Source organism: Galeopterus variegatus, unplaced genomic scaffold (assembly GCF_000696425.1).
Source record: "Galeopterus variegatus unplaced genomic scaffold, G_variegatus-3.0.2 Scaffold5463, whole genome shotgun sequence".
Lineage (NCBI taxonomy): Eukaryota > Metazoa > Chordata > Mammalia > Dermoptera > Cynocephalidae > Galeopterus > Galeopterus variegatus.
This window is the reverse complement of record NW_007731574.1, coordinates 2,706-18,283: the sequence shown is the minus strand read 5'-3', so window position 1 is coordinate 18,283 and position 15,578 is coordinate 2,706. Positions and strand designations below refer to the sequence as shown.

The following is a 15,578-nucleotide window of genomic DNA, read 5'->3' as shown; positions in this document are numbered from 1 at the left end:
AGGACCCAGTGTACCGCAGGTGGGCGCGGGGCGGCTCGGGGGTGGCCGGGCCGGGCCGCACAGGGAGGGCCGGGGGCGGCGGCGGCCTAGGGGGAGCTCCTGACTGCGTGGAGCCGCCACGTGGCCGACCGGGTGGGGCCGACGGTTCTGTCCCCACGCGCGCCCGGCTCCTGAAGCTGTCTGTCCCTCGTTGTGCGGTGACATGCGGGCCCTCTGGACACCCCCTGCCCTTCCAGCCTCTAGCTTTCCCGCCTCAGACCTCCTTTCCTCTGGGAAACCCCCCATCAGACTGTATCCCCTGCTGCCCGCTGTGTGGACACCCTGTGTTGGCCCGTCATGGCGGATCGTGGTCCGAGTTTCACTCGAGGCTACGCTCCGTGAGGGCTGAGAGCATGCTTCCTGTGAACTGTTTCTCGTACCAGTGGCTCTCAAAGCGTGCGCCCCCCCCACCCCAGCAGCTTCAGCATCGCCTGCATATTTGTTAGTAAAGCGAATACTAGGGTCCCAGACTTGTTCAATTAGGGCCACGATCTGTGCTTTAGGAAGCCCTCCACTTGATCCCGATCCACACTGACGTCTGCGAACCACACTTCAGGAACAGGGGCGGGACACTCAGAGCCTCCGGAAATATTGGCCAACTGAGTGGTTTTATATACCTCTCTTCCTAGCCTGAACAACTGAGTTAGATTTTTCTTCTGATGTTTGAGGTATAACACAGAAAAGTGCACAAACCTTCAGTGTAACGCTGGGTGAATTATCACAAACAAGTTGACCTTTGTGGCCACCATCCTGCTCAGGAAATATTTGACGTACTCAATTTTGTTTGAGTGAATGAAGTGGCAGTTACCTGGAGGAGTCCCTGCAGCCACAGACGCAGCAGGTCCTGAGTTAGAAGGATTGGTTGAGAGGGGAAGGCTGGACTGTGCTACCCCATTGCTTTTACAGTAAATAGGACTGTGGTCTAATTCAGGCAGCCGTGTTTCTCTGGCTTCCTTCCTGGCACAAAAATGTTTATTGGTTTAATCTGAATGTTCCTGTTTTGATGCAGGTGGTTTCACTCATGATGAGCTGCTGAAGGTATGGAAAGGACTGTTTTATTGTATGTGGATGCAGGACAAGCCGCTCCTGCAGGTAAGTGGATGGGAAGGCAGCAGAAGCTGGGGTGGACAGAAGTGGTGGGAGGACAGATGGGCATGTGGCTGACCCCATTTTAAGAAGGCCGAAGACGCTGGGAGAAGTTTTATGGCTTCGGTGCTTTGTTCTGTATGGCTGGTGAGAGCAGGTCTTACAGTTGCTGAGGACATTGATGTGCTTTGCTGAGTTGAGCACCATAGTGACACTGGTGGTAGGCAGTGTAATCATGGCGTGGGTGAACAATGGGTTGTTTGTTTCATGTTTGTCCCACGTTGCGGAGCGAGTGCTAAAATAGTAGAAACCAAGAGACAGATTCAAAGTCTCCTGAGACAAGGATTTCTCCTGCTAGCCTTTTTAGATCAGTGTTTCACAAAGTGTGAATTGTTTACTCTCCTTCAGAGTCACCAGGGTGATTCTCACCAGGGTGGTGAGAGTACATGGGACACAGGCTGTATTCCATGCCTACTCAACTACTGTCTCAAAGGGAAGCTTTGGACTCTTTTTTCTTAGCAAGTGCACTGGAGGACACTTGACATAGTGATGCAGGCAGGCAGTGAGCTATTGGTAGGATCTGGTTGGCCCCCCTCCTGCCAGTAAGGAGGCTTTGTGTCCTGAGGCCCCCTGCTGCTCCTTCCCATGCTCTGCTTTGACCATCACTCCCTGTTGCTCAGGGCACAGCCTCAGTCAGGAGGACAGTGACTGCCATGCTTTGTGGTGACATTCTGTTGGTCCCAGCTGTGAGGAGGCCTTTTGTGGCAGGGATGAGACTTGCAAACCTCAAGTTCCCTGGGCTGAGGCCCATGGAAGTGGGTTCTCTGTGATGAGTACATGAGTGGACAGTGGAGCATGTTTGTCTCGTCACTGTAAGAGCACAGCACTTCAGGGTCTGAGGGCGTTTTTGTTGTTTCCTGCACAGGAAGAACTAGGAAGGACTATTTCCCAGCTCATCCATGCTTTTCAGACCACAGAGACACGTAAGTATATGCTGCCATAGTTAAGCCAATTTGTAAACACCAGAATTGCCTAGAGTCAAAGTCACCAGGCACAGAAGGTTTGTGTTCTGAGATCTAGAGCAGGCAATACCTGAGAGCAGGGGAGAGTCCTGGTGTCTGCTGAGTGCTTGTGTGTGTGAAACACTGTTCTAAGTGTTCCACAGGCATTAACTCATTTACCCCAAATATATTCAGTTCAAGAGTCAACAGGCTAGTATCTTACATTTTAAAATTAAAACAAAGAGCCAGTATAGAGTTACCACGGTATTTGACCGAATTCCACCTGTTCATTGTCCAGTTCCTAAAGTTTATTTTTCTGATTCTCTGTTTTTTATCCTGACTGAGATGGAATTACTTGGGGAGCCTCTGAAAGTCCTGACGTGCACATCCTGTCCAACTATGCCTGGCTCGGGGGTGGGGTGTGGGCTTGTGCGGGAGACCTCCCCGCACCACCCTGGCAGTGGGTCGCAGCTGCTTCTCTCGCCCAAGGCGTTGCTCCCCCTTCTTTGTGCCTGTTTCTCCGAGGTTATGGCACTCTAGTTCAGGTTGTAGCCATGCTTTTCTTTTCTTTCTGAGGAGCCTCATAGCCCTGTTTTTTTGAGCCAGAGACAGCACTGCTGCTCAACTCTGCAGGCTGAGCCGAGAGGTCCCTGAGGCTGCATGTGACTGACTTCCTGAGCAGGTTGCCCTGTACCCTCACCTCACTGCCCGAAGTGGCTTGGCGTTCCTCAGCTGTTCTTTTCTGGCGTTAATGTCAGACTTTTCCTCCCCAGAGCACCTGTTCCTTCAGACATTCTGGCAGACCATGAACCGTGAGTGGCCGGGCATAGACAGACTGCGCCTGGACAAGTACTACATGGTGAGACAGCTGTGGCTCAGGGGCAGTCTCCCAGCAGCGCCGTCATGGCAGTGTCTGGCCTCCATGGTGAGGTGACCCTGAGGCAGTGTGACTCTGAGTCCAGTATTCCTTCAGACATTCTGGCAGACCATGAACCGTGAGTGGCCGGGCATAGACAGACTGCGCCTGGACAAGTACTACTTGGTGAGACAGCTGTGGCTCAGGGGCAGTCTCCCAGCAGCGCCATCATGGCAGTGTCTGGCCTCCATGGTGAGGTGACCCTGAGGCAGTGTGACTCTGAGTCCAGTGGCTGGGCGTGCGGCTGAAGCCTTGTGTGGGATGTGCTTGCTTAGGGTTCTGTGATACCTGTCCCGTTTCTTTGAGGCTTAGCCGGTGGGGAGGGACTTCAGTCCTTAAAACACTGTTGTGAACTTTCGGTTCAGAGAAGAAGAGTTCCAGGTGTCGTCTTGGTGCGGATCAGTAGTGAGGCCATTGCGACCTTTCTAGAGCGGCCATGGCCCACATGCACAGCAGAGGAGGCAAGGTCGCGCCTGAGGTGTCTGCCTTGGAGGGTCTAGCCTGCCAGGATTATTTGTGCGGGCAGAGGATGATTGTAATTATGCTGTGTAGAACTCCCCTTTCTTTCTCCTTTCCTGTGTAGCATTCCCATTTAGGTTACTGATTTGCCCTAAGGAATAGAGGGGGAAGCAGAATTTTACAGACTTAGTCTGTTGCTGCTCTTACCTCCTTCCCTTCTGTCCTTCCTGTTGAACCACAGTTTTGTTACGAAGGTGGTGGACACTGTGACTTTGGAGCATTCCTGAGATGAAGGGACATTGTCACTGTCTAGAGGTTGGTGGTCTAGTGGGGACACTGAATGTGGCAATGTCTGGGCCTCACTGAGGATAGATCATGACCTGCCTGGGTCTCAGCGTCCAGCTCAGATATGGGCCAGGATTATGTGGACAACTGTATACGTTAGGTATTCTTGAAGTGAGGGCCAGCTGGTGAGCAAAGCATGCAGCCCGAGAAGGAAGGAAGGCAGGACTTGAATGCATATGGGTAGGTGTGGGAGCGGGCCAAGGGCCAGGCATTACACTGTAACAAAATACAGGTTTATAAGTCACCATGCCGTCTTGCCAGGATGTAATTGCTGGGTCCTTCTATGTGATGAATTTTGTGGCTTTTCAAGGCCCACGATCCCCCTCATGTGACCAAGGGCAGCAGCACAGCCCTGCCGTCGTCTTGCCAGGATGTAATTGCTGGGTCCTTCTATGTGATGAATTTGGTGGCTTTTCAAGGCCCACGATCCCCCTCATGTGACCAAGGGCAGCAGCACAGCCCTGCCGTAAAGGCTGACCCTTTGGGCATGCTGCTGGTAGCCGTGTGGGACAGGCCTCCAGTGTCCTCAAGGACAGTGTCCTGGCTGCTGGGGTATGCTCTGTAAGTGAGGCTCTTAGTCTATGAGCTCTCTGTCAAGCTTTTCCCGTGGCTTGGGTCCCTGAGTGTGTTCATGTCCTGAAGCAGGAAACTGGACAGATGATTCTCTGAGCCCTGTAGGAGGATGCGGGACTGTGAGGCAGGTGTTGAGCTTTATTTGTGTTGTGAGGTGTAGTGGGAGGGTCTTTCCGCCCAGAAGATGAGGGAGAAAGTGAGCTGTGTTCTCTCTGTTGAGGACAGAAGTCGCTGGGTGAGGTCTGAAAAGACATGCCGAGTTTCTGGCCTAGTTTGCCTAGGGCTCTGCTTCCCCTGGAGGAGCTGTACTTCTCTCTGTTCTCACTTCTGACACAGGGACCACTGTGCTCCAGTTGTAGTTTATGACCACAGCTGCTGATGGGACTTACCTATTGTGTGCCTGACTTCCTGTTGCTTGTGGGCAGTGGGGCGTCTCAGCCACGGGGAGGCCTCTGCTCTCCTGCCCAGGGCCCTGTGGGCGTGGTGGCGTGTCCCCCAGCATCAGCCAGTCAGCAGCTCTTAAGGGTCTGTGTGTATTTTGGGGCAGGCAGAGGTGACCAAGGCTATGGCTTCAAAAGGCTCCAGTGTATGGGAGGGGGGTGGGGTTGGCGAAGTCTGGGCTGTGCTTTCACTAACATGAGTCTCCTTTTGTGCCAAAGCTCATGCGGATGGTGCTGAACGAGTCCTTGAAGGCCGTGAGAATGCAGGGCTGGGAAGAAAGGTTAGTACCCGCAGTGAAGGCCTCTCCCAGGCGAGGTGGGGGCTCAGAGTGCTGTATGCCCTCAGACTTGTTTCCCAGGGGGTTGGAGGCACATATGTCTCTTAATTCCTTGTCATAAAAAGATGTTAGCCTTAATCGTACTTAAAGTGAGAGCATTTTAAAAAATTAAGATTTGTCATGTGTTCCTGGACGTGATGGCGTTTGTTTTCATGTTCTCGTTGTGAGTCAGAATTGAGTCCTTGTGATAAAGGGTGTCTAGCTGAGAAGCTTTTTTATAAAACACGGCACATTCAGCTCTGTTATCAACAGTAATAGGTCCCGGTTCCAAAAATACTAAATCATCCAAACTTCAGGGGGCAGTCTGAGTTCCACAACACAAAGCGGGGTTTGGGGTCATTGTAAAGTTTTGAAAATTTAAGACATTTTAAATTTCTTTATAAGTTTTTTCCAGTGATGAGGGTAATACGTGCTCAGTGTAAAGAACTCAGAAAGCTTTTATGAATAACATTGAAAAGTAATTTTAACTCCAACAGATAACTAGTTTTGGAGTGTTACATGGAGCAGTGTCACAGCTATCTAGTGTGTGTGTGTGCGCTCACACAGTGGCGTGGGGACCATTTTTGCAGACGGCTTTTTTATTGTACTGACGATGCTGGAACATGTCTGTCGGTGTCCCGCTGCTGCGTGGTCTTTTGTTGTTTTGCTTTTTTGTGGTGGGGGAGGGGCTTAGAAAAATGTATTTGGAATTGATGTGTAATTAAAAAGTATATGTTAAAGGAGTTGATTTCAAGTATATGAATAATAAAAGTGGTGCCCAGATGTCAGAATTCCTCTTAGACCAGAGAGTTCAGCTTGTGGCCCGAGTTACTATATGGCTTTTTTATCTTCAGCATTACAAAGCTCACAGGGGCTGGCTGATTAGCTCAGTTGGTTACAGCACAGCCTCATAATACCAAGGTCAAGGGTTCAGATCCCCATGCCAGCCAGCTGCCAAAAAAAAGGATACAAAGCTAACAAATTTTTGCCCCTAACCCACTTTTTTTCTTCTCTTATAAAAAAAAAATCAGGAATTGGACTGTAGTTCCTGAATTTCTCTAGGTTTACATTACTATGGGTGATTTTATATTTAGGGCAATAGTGCCTCTGGTTTTGAGTGATTCTTATGCTTGAATTCCCAGTGAGAACTTTGAGGCCAGGAGTCTCTTACTCATTTTAGGACTTAGTATTATGGGTTACCCCTTAGGGATGTCATGACTTACTCTAAATTAAAATGTTAAAGGGACAATTTTATTTTAGTTAACTTTTTTTTGTCTATTATTACAAAAGTAATTTCATCCTCATTATAAGTAGTGATTTAATGCAGAGACCATCTCAAGGATGTTGGCAGCCTCCCCTGTTGCCCTGGGCAACTAACGCTGATAGTTTCAGGTACTTGCTAGCCTTTCTCAGTCTCCTGCAGATGTGACTAGTTTTTCTCAGGGAGGGAGGTGACTGGCCAGTACGGGATCTGAACCCTTGATCTTGCTGTTGTCAGCACCACACTCTAACCAACTGAGCTAAGCATCCAGCCCCTACTGATTTTTTTTTTTTTTAAGTGTGTGATTGTGTTATTACTAGCCATGGGAGTAGGTCTCTTGCATCTGGGGTTCTTTGTCTGAGTTTTGACCCTGATCTCACCCCTGTCTCCTTTCCTTGTACCTGCAGAGCATCACTTTTCCTTCCTGTAACCAGTGATTAGCAGATCTTGCTGTCATGACAGTTGTCTGGGGAGCTTGGAGAATGCAACAGCATCTTATGATTCAGGGTATAGGGATCTATCTGTGTCCTCAAGCACCCCAGGGTTTTCTGATGCATTTAGACTGCTGGAGACTGACTGGTCTCTGGGCGTTCTGGTCCTAGGATCCAGGGCCTCTGACACTCATGTGTCATGGCCGAGTGCTTGGTGCAGCAGGACCTGGGAAGCCCTCGAATGGCTTGCAGGCCTCAGCCCCTTCCTCTCTTGGCCTGTCTCTCCTGCCATGTCTTCCCGAGTGGTACCCAGAAGGGACAGCAGAGAGGCATGCCAGGCAAGGTGGTGGTAGCAGTGCATCTCAGCTGAGACTGTCTGCCTCCACTTGTAATCTTGAGGACAGAGCGGAGGCCTGTGAGAGTGTTTATACCTGTTGCATCTGAGATCCAAACCCATGCCGTGTGTTCTGGTGCTGGTGATGGCCACATAAACCTGTAGTTGCAAGACTCCTTGTTCCAGAACAGACCTGGGATCATCTGTCCTCAACCTGTGTGCATGTGAAAGCTGGCACATTCACAGACCGTGGCACCTGCCTGCACTCATATTCCATCAGCCCTAATAACTTAGGGAGTGTGCGTGCCATGGGCTTGTGGCTGGGCATGGCTGCCTGCCGTACTCACCTCTTCTTTCCTCAGACAGGTCAAGCAGCTGCTGGAGCTGCTGACGACCGAGATCCTGCACCCCAACAGCCAGGCCCCCAATGGGGTGAAGAGCCACTTCCTTGAGATCTTCCTGGAGGAGCTGAGCAAAGTGGGCGCCCAGGAGGTGAGGCTGGGTCAGGCCAGGTGACCGAGCTGGTCAGGGCTGCTTATGAGTGATGGACTGAGGCAGCTCGTGTTTCCTTTCCCCTGCAGCTTACGGCAGAACAGAACCTCAGGTTTATCGACCCCTTCTGCAGAATTGCTGCCCGGACTAAGGAGTAAGTGGTGGGTGGCCTGGTCAGACCTGACTCTTCTTTGTCACTGAGTCATTCTGGGTGACTGCTGCCTTCGGGGGAGGGCTTCTCCCTCCAGGGAAGAGGGGTTGCACTGCGTGGTTGTTATCCGTGTCCCAGAGCAGCAAGTGGCTGCGTGAGAGGGGCGTGGGCAGGAGGAGTCGCTGCTGCTTCTGTGAGGGTCCAGCTGACAGGCAGCTGTCTGGCCTCTGCTCCACCCTCAGTCCCCTGGTTTTGCATAACATCACTCGAGGCATCTTTGAGAAGATTGTGGAGCAGGCCCCGTTTGCCATTGAAGACCTCATGAATGAAGTGGACACGCAAGAGGAGGAGGAGGAGGTGTCGGAGGGTGATGATGACTCGTCAGGGAGTGGTGAGCGTGGGCAAGGCCTACCGTCCAGCAAGTGGTCCAAGAAGCCGCCTGCAGGTGAGGCTCATGACACATCGGGTCTGGGGCGCCTGTGCTGGCTGAGCCAGTTTGGACTCTTGTGGGATCATCCTAGCCGCCTCCTGGCTGGTCCCTTCTTTTTGCCCTCTCCCTCAGTCTTTTCTCGGCACAGCAGCCGGTATGACCTCTGGAAATGGAAAGCTTGTATGGGATTTGCTCTCCCTAAACCTTCCATGGCCTCTGGTGTTTTCAGGGCACTGCTGGGACTCCCTGGGCTCCTCTGTGCTAGCCACCCCCCACCCCAGGCTCAGTTGGCCCCTTGGACAAGCCCCTGCCCTCCTGGTCTCGGTCTACCTGTCACTCTCAGGGGCTGCCCTGACTACCTACTTACAGTGCAGCCTCCCCGCCTCTACCTTGCTGCACATGCTGGGCCTCTCCACGCTGCCTATCACTTCATGTTACATAGTTCGCTGGTTTGCATTCGTCACTCCTGGCCTGTCTCTCCCACGAGGACAGGGAGCTGCCCTTGTATTGGTCATGGCCGGGCTCCAATTGCGTGTGGGTGGATGAAGGAGGGGAACATGCTACTGCAGACGGGTCCCACTGAGGGGCTTTGGGATGGGGCTGTGGTGCTCTGGCAGCGGTGGGGTCCAGGTGGGGTCCTCCTGGCTTCCAGGCTTGGTACTGCAGGCCAGTGTCTGACTCCGCCAGGTGGTCTGTTTCCCGAGCATTGTGTCCTATTGCTGTAGAGGGCACCTCAGCGACCATCCCAGGGCTCCCTTCCGCCTCCTCTTGGGGCCATTGCTGTGTGCCCCTGGGCTTTCTTACCAGTCAGAAGCCACCCTACCCCAGGGCTATCTCTGGCCATCCTGTATGTGTCATCCCTGTCCCTCCCTGGTCCCCTCGCTCCCAGTAACCATCAGCATTCTTGCTGCATGCCTCCCCTCACAGCTGCCTGCCATCCAGAAACTTTCCTCACAGAGAGTGCCATCAATGTCGGAGCACCCAGCCTGAAGTGCCGTCTCCTGCTGTTTCCTGGGCTGGGCCCACCCTGTGCTGGCCACTGCTGCCCTCTTCCTTGCTACCTTCTCTGCCTGAGGTGTTTCTCTCAGTCACTCTCTAGGGGCTGGGTTGGCGCCACCTTCCCGGGACATGGCCCCTCACTTCCAGGCCTGCAGTGACACTGCTGCCCTCATATGAGGCAGCTTGGTGCTTTTCCCAGCCTGTGCCCATCCTCTGACCAGGACTTTGTGTTGGGCCTTGCATACGCCTGGTGCAGGCCTTTGAGTTCACGGGGTCCCTTTTGCTCCAGGCTCTATCCGCAGGACTGCACCTGAGAGGGATGAGGCGCAGGCGGACGACGATGGGGATGGCGCAGGGCCTGTGCTGCAGGTGGGTGTCCCAGACCTATGGCTGTCTTCTGCCCTCCTGCTCTGCTTCAGGCTCTGGAAGGGGAAGGGCATCATACGAGGGAGGGTGGCAGCTGTCAATGTGGAGACTGGCCTTCACAAAGGTCAGCTTTGGAGGAAGGACAGGTGTCCAGACCCTGCTTGTCCGCAGGAGTGCAGGGTCACTGAGCGAGGCTGGGGCAGGGCCCAGAGGCAAACCACGCTCTCTGGGCCTGGTGCCGCCATAGGGCTGTCCTTTCACCCTGGACAAGCGGGCAGCCTTCCACATCTGCTCCAACTTCCTCACTGGGTGCTGAGCACAAATGAGGTGGCTGTGCTGGGTGGTTGGATCTCAGCTCAGAGTCAGAGCTCAGCAAATGGGATCTACGACTTCAGGCAAACAGGATGCGTAAATGATCTTGTTGATCTTGTTGTGTCTCTGTGCGGCAGCACTGCTGAGTGGAGGAAGGTTATCTCAGCTCAGAGTCAGAGCTCAGCAAATGGGATCTACGACTTCAGGCAAACAGGATGCATAAATGATCTTGTTGATCTTGTTGTGTCTCTGTGCGGCAGCACTGCTGAGTGGAGGAAGGTTGGAGTAGAGAATCCTCATGGTGGCCCAGGTGCTTTCTCAGTCCAGAGGGTTCACATGCTCAGAGCACATGGAAGGTGCCTGAGTCTTCACACCTCCTTAGCATGTCTCTTTTTGAAACAGTTTGACTATGAGGCAGTTGGAAACAGACTGTTTGAAATGGCTAGCCGGCAGAACACCCCTTCTCAGAACCGGAAGCGTCTCTACAAGGTGATCCGCAAGTGAGTGTCTCTGAAGGTGGCTGGCACCATCCTTCCCACTTCCCGTGGGGTGGCGCTTTCCTCATGCACCCCAGCACCTGCTCCTTGCCTCAGCACCTTGCCAGCGGCCTCAGCCAGGCAAGAGGTCTTTTGAGCTCCCCAAGGGAGGCAGATTTCACCAACGGCCATGTGTCCCAGGGTCCCTCTGAGCCTCCAGGGTAGCCCCTTACTAGGTTCTGAAGGCCCCTGTGGATGCAGCATCCTTCCTCCTGCAGAAACCACAGCCGTGGTAACTGACAGTGTCTGTCTTATTCTTTCAGGTTGCAGAACCTGGCAGAAGGTAAGGATTGGGCTGGGCACCGAGAGCAGCCACCCAGCTTAGGAGGGCTTCCACTGTCATGGGGGTGGAGTGGATCAGTTCCCTCACAGCACAGCGAAGTCTCTGCAGAGGCTGGTGGCATTTATGTGGGAGGGGGAGGCAGGGCTGAGGGATTCTCCAGCTCGCTGTTGCAGTTTATGCTGAGTGGGTCTCAGACTCGAGCGTCCGTCAGAGCCCCTGTGGTGTTTGGGACGTGTGCTGCTGTGGCCGGTCTGCTTTGCAGTGAGCATCCCCACTGTGCAGCACGTGGCTGGTGGGACTGGTGTGGGTTATCTGGAAGATGCTTTCCTAGGAGATTTATAATGGGGTGTAAGCATTTCCCCACCATTTCATTATGAAGAATTTCAAACCTGTGGCACAGCTGAAAGCATCTTATAGTGGATACCTGCACGTCCACCACCTCAACTCCAGCATTAATGTTTTACTGTCCTCATTCCATCATGTGTCTGCCTCTGTCCATGCATCAGGCCGCACCCCCAGTTCTTCAGCATGCCTGTCCTAACTAAAGTAGTATGTTTGAGGTAAAATTTGCGTGCAGCGAGGTACATGAATATTGTGTGTATCTGGTGTGTTTGGCCAGTGCATAGCCTTGTGTAATCCAAGTCTCTGGTGAGATACAAAATATTACCATTGTCTAGAAAGTTCTCTCTTGACCCTTCCCAGCATAAGCATTTTTAAGAACTAGACCTTGATGGGCGTGCTGATGACACTGAGGTGCAGGGTTTGATCCCTGTTCCAGCCAATGCCTAAAAAAAAAGGAAGGAATAGACCTTGATGTATTGTAGGTGCTCCAAGAGTCTGCTTTTGCAGGTATGCTGGGCTTCAGGTGGTTGCTCCAGCTGTGGTGGTATGAACAAGTTGCTGCTGGGTGCTAGTGTTCTAGCTAGGCCTGTTGGGCCTCTTTCTTGCACAGAGTGCGTAGAGGTGGTGCCTGCTGGGGCCTCCTGACTCTGCCTTGGTTCTCAGGCATCTTCCCTGAGGATGACATTCCTGAAGAAGCCTACGGGAGTCTGCATGGAGGGCGGCCGGAGAGGAGGATGAAGAAGCGTTTGTCTAAGTCGCGGTTGCAGAAGAAAGGTAGGGCTGCAGGATTTATTCACTGTCAGGGGCTTTCTTCCCTTGCTCATCTGTCTCCCTTGCTCAAAGTCACCTGGGAGGTCTCTCCTCAAGGCTTTCCTGCAAGTTCCCCGTCCCAAGTGACCACCATCCAGGTATCCTGGAGATGCCCTGTCCACATGTCCTGGAGATTCCCTGCATGGTCACAGCCTCAGGACTTCCGGCCTGTCGATCACTCCCGCCTCCCCTCTTTCCTTACGCAAGGCACCTGCTGTCTGCGCACTGTCCTCTGGGCGGCCTCTCCTGACCTTCATCTTTGGTTTGCATCCCGTCCACTCCTCTTCCACATCCTCCAGAGTTCCCAGTCCTGCTACTCCTCCTTGATTTCAGGGGCTGTCCTTCTGCTCAGCCTCGGTGGCCACACGAGTGTGGTTGGCACGTGACACCCTTGCTGAGGGCTGCCCTGGGCCTGCTGCCTGCAGTGGAGCTGGGCTGTGTACATGGTGCCAGGCAGGGTGCTGGGGCGCTGGGGCTGGAACCGGGTGCAGAAGAGGGAGACAGTGGATCTGCCCCAAGCTGAGACACCTTCCACCCCACCTGTGCTAAACCAGCCCCCGTTCCCGAGGATCCACCCTTCGCAGGGCCGCCAGATCCACCCCTTTCCTCCAGCCCAGGCCACCCATGCCGTGGAGGCTTGAGCACATCATTTCCCACCTGGCCCTGGAAGCAGGCGCCAGACCACCTCAGCCTGGCACGTGCACCCACATGAACGCTGTCTTCGTGGCTCTCTTGCACAGGAAGTAGAGTTAGGCCTGCTGGCCCTCTGGCCAGGGTCACCTCCTTCAACCTCCCTACCCTCAGCCAGCCTGGTACTGCTTGCTTCCTCTTTCCTGCCTTTGCTCCTCACCCCACAATGCTCCAGGTGTGTACCATGCTGGTCTTGCTGAAGGCCCAAATTCCCTGGTCAGCCTTCCCTGGTGTCATGAGCCAGCATAGGTGGTCCTGGAGCTTGACGTCCACACTGGATTTGGGTCCCCTGATTGGCTGAACCCCCAGTGCTGGCACTTTTGGTTACAGAATTGAGGTGACTGGATTGGCATGTATGTTCGTGACATTTAGTTCAAGCCGACTTGTTCTCTTGCCAGGGAAGATTGACGAGGATGCAAGTCCTGACCCAAGCTCAGAAACCAAAAGGAAGAGGAGCCGGAGGAGGGGTGCAGGGGCAGTCCCCGCAGTGCAGCTGGGCAGAGTGGAGGGTGTCCCACCCCAAGGGCAGCCCAGGGGCTGCGGCCAGAGAGCAGCTCGCAAGAGGAGGAGGAAGCCTCGGCAGCCAGCTGGTGCCAGGGCAAAGGTGGCCGATGTCCAGGAGTCAGAGAAGAAGAAGTGGTCCCTGGAGGGCAGGAAGTGACGCGGCCAGTCGGGCCAGGCAAGGAGCAAGGGCTGCTGCTGGCTGCTCCTTGTCTGCACCGAGTCAAACAAGGGACAGGATCATCGGGCGTGCCCCCACTAGACTGAACGTTGACGGCTCCTTAACCCACTGCGTCAGGAAAGAGCTGAGGGACAGAGAGGGTGGACTTTCCCTTAGTGCCAGCGTCCTAGAGAACACTCCTTCCCCACAGCTACCACCTGCAGCTGTGATGACCTTGGGTCAGAAAATCCACCTTAGGAGACTTAGAACTCTACCTGCCCCAAGGACAGTCACCTATGCCATGGGGCATCCATCAAATAAAATTCTGTGAGTCCTTCCAAAAGAAGTGTTGCGTCTGACATGTGTATCAGGCACATTTCCTGAATGTGAAGTGACAGTGCACGCTCTACTGCAGTGTTGGTGTTTTATGTCTGTTTTGTGGGGGAAAAATCTGTTCACACATGAAAGAGAATTCTCAAAGAAGAGCCACCAGGGTGTTATTGGGCTGTGTGATGGACCCCTTTAGTTTCCACTTCGTACGCTTCTGTCTTGGGTGTTACTGCAAGTTTATACTTTGTGCAAAGCTGCCTGTTGCTTATGGCGTGTGCATCTGGGTTAGACAGGTCTGGCTGTGGCTGCCTCTCATCCTCAGTGGCGTGGAGGCAGGATCAGATCCGACATCTGGGTGGGCAGCTGCTGCTCTGTGTGCCTGGCACACCTCCCCTCTCAGCTCGTGTAATCCACCCAACCCTGCACTCACCTGGGAGGTCCGAGCTAGCAGCACCCTTGGGATCCCATGAGGGAGGCAGCAGGTTCCCACTATGGAGGCAGAGAGGTGCAGGCTCCTGTCAGTGTGGAGTGAGGAAGTGTGACCTGGCCTCCCATGAACTCCCAGGGGCTTGTGTTAAAAGTTGGCATCATTTTTATTTCCCTGTATAAGCAGGCTCATGGGATACAATTCACCCGTTTAAAGTGTATAGTCTCAGAGTTTTTAGTATATTCACAGAGTCGTGCAGCTGTAACCACCGTCAATTTCAGAACTTCTTCACCCCAAAAGAAACCTGGTATCTTTTAGCTGTCACCCCCCTCAAACCCTCACCCTGGACCCCATCCTGGCAATCACTAATTTGCTTTCTGTTTCTGTGGACCTGCCTGTTCTGAGGGCATATGTCAGAACTTCGTTATTTTTATGGTTGAATAATCCATTGTGTGGGTAGACCACATTTCATCTGTCCATGTGTCCACTGGTGGACATGAGGGTGGTGTCCACCTTTTAGCTGTTAAGGAATTTTGCTGCTATAGATGTACAAGTTTTGTGTGGTTGTACGTTTTCATTTCTCTTTGGTTAGATGCCTCAGAGCGGAATTGTGGGTCTTGTGGTAACTGTTTAATTGTCTGAAGAACTGCCAGACTGTTCTCCACAGTGGCTGCTCCATCTTATGTTCTGGCCCAGGGCGGGCCCCTGTCCGGCTGCGGTCCTGCACGTGGGCAGCTTCAGGGGAGCGCTTGCTGCTGTTGCTTCACCCGCAAGCCTGGGATGTGGCCACCTCCCTGTAGGCGCTCTGCAGTGGGAGTGGGTCGTGAGGACCCAGCGATGCCCTCTGCTCAGAGCTGCGGGGAGCCGCGGAGCCCCTGCGCCAGGGCGGCTTGCGCCGAGGGGGGCCCTCCCTGGCCTTGCCACACTGCCCTGCCTGCTGCCTCCTTCCCCTCAGGCCAGGCAGTCAGTCCCAGGAGGTGGCTCTTCTCAGGAGACTTGGCTCAGCCACTCCCTCAGTGTGTGACCTCGGGCAGGAAACAACTGCCCTGAGCCTTCATTTACCCACCTGTAAAATGGGAATAACGCAGAGGGCTGTGATGAGGATTGTGTTGTTTTTTGCACCCCCCACGAAATCCCAAACTCGCAAATACAAAAAGCCTTCCCCCACAAACCGTTTGAGAGCACGTGGTGACCTGGTGCCCCATTAGCATGCATTTCCTACCACAGAGACACTCTTCACCACATTGCAACCATGGGCTGCTGTCTGACCCTCAGGCCCACAGCGTCCTTACAGGACCCCACTCAGAGTCACTTGTCCTTTCCCCAGAGAGCAACGGTTCCTTTGAGTGGAGGGTAGTGTTTAGAAACCAAGATCTCAGACTGGCTGGTTAGCTCAGTCGGCTAGAGAATGATGCTGATGAACACCAGGATCCAGGGTTTGATCCCTGGAACAGCCTGCAGCCAAAAAAAAACCAAGTGTGGCCAGGCCATTGCTGTTCAGGCAGTCTTAGTTGACAGAGCTAGGGAGATGGAGATATGTGTGCATG

The 15,578-nt window shown here is 53.4% G+C and overlaps 1 protein-coding gene across 2 annotated transcripts; it reads left to right on the top strand.

Moving 5' to 3' along the window:
* Positions 1-13,620, top strand: RRP1 (ribosomal RNA processing 1). 2 transcript variants are annotated; one of them, XM_008589463.1, is made up of 13 exons: positions 1-19; positions 1,049-1,131; positions 2,051-2,108; positions 2,900-2,985; positions 5,079-5,140; positions 7,565-7,694; positions 7,784-7,848; positions 8,088-8,290; positions 9,564-9,643; positions 10,355-10,452; positions 10,752-10,771; positions 11,777-11,887; positions 13,012-13,620. In XM_008589463.1, exons 2-13 carry the CDS (start codon positions 1,102-1,104, stop codon positions 13,272-13,274), a joined length of 1,206 nt encoding a protein of 401 aa, XP_008587685.1. In that variant the 5' UTR covers positions 1-19; positions 1,049-1,101; the 3' UTR covers positions 13,275-13,620. The 2 variants fall into 2 exon arrangements, with proteins under 2 accessions (XP_008587685.1, XP_008587684.1); XM_008589462.1 differs by lacking the exons at positions 9,564-9,643; positions 10,355-10,452; positions 10,752-10,771; positions 11,777-11,887; positions 13,012-13,620 and having other exon boundaries at positions 8,088-9,193.
* The last annotated feature ends 1,958 nt before the right edge of the window (positions 13,621-15,578 follow it).

Excerpts from the sequence above, each read along its gene's own strand:
- RRP1 (XM_008589462.1), top strand. The coding sequence starts at position 1,102 with ATGTGGATGCAGGACAAGCCGCTCCTGCAG. Across the intron at positions 1,132-2,050 it reads AGGACAAGCCGCTCCTGCAG|GAAGAACTAGGAAGGACTAT; the intron begins GTAAGTGGATGG and ends TTTCCTGCACAG. Across the intron at positions 7,695-7,783 it reads GCAAAGTGGGCGCCCAGGAG|CTTACGGCAGAACAGAACCT; the intron begins GTGAGGCTGGGT and ends TTTCCCCTGCAG.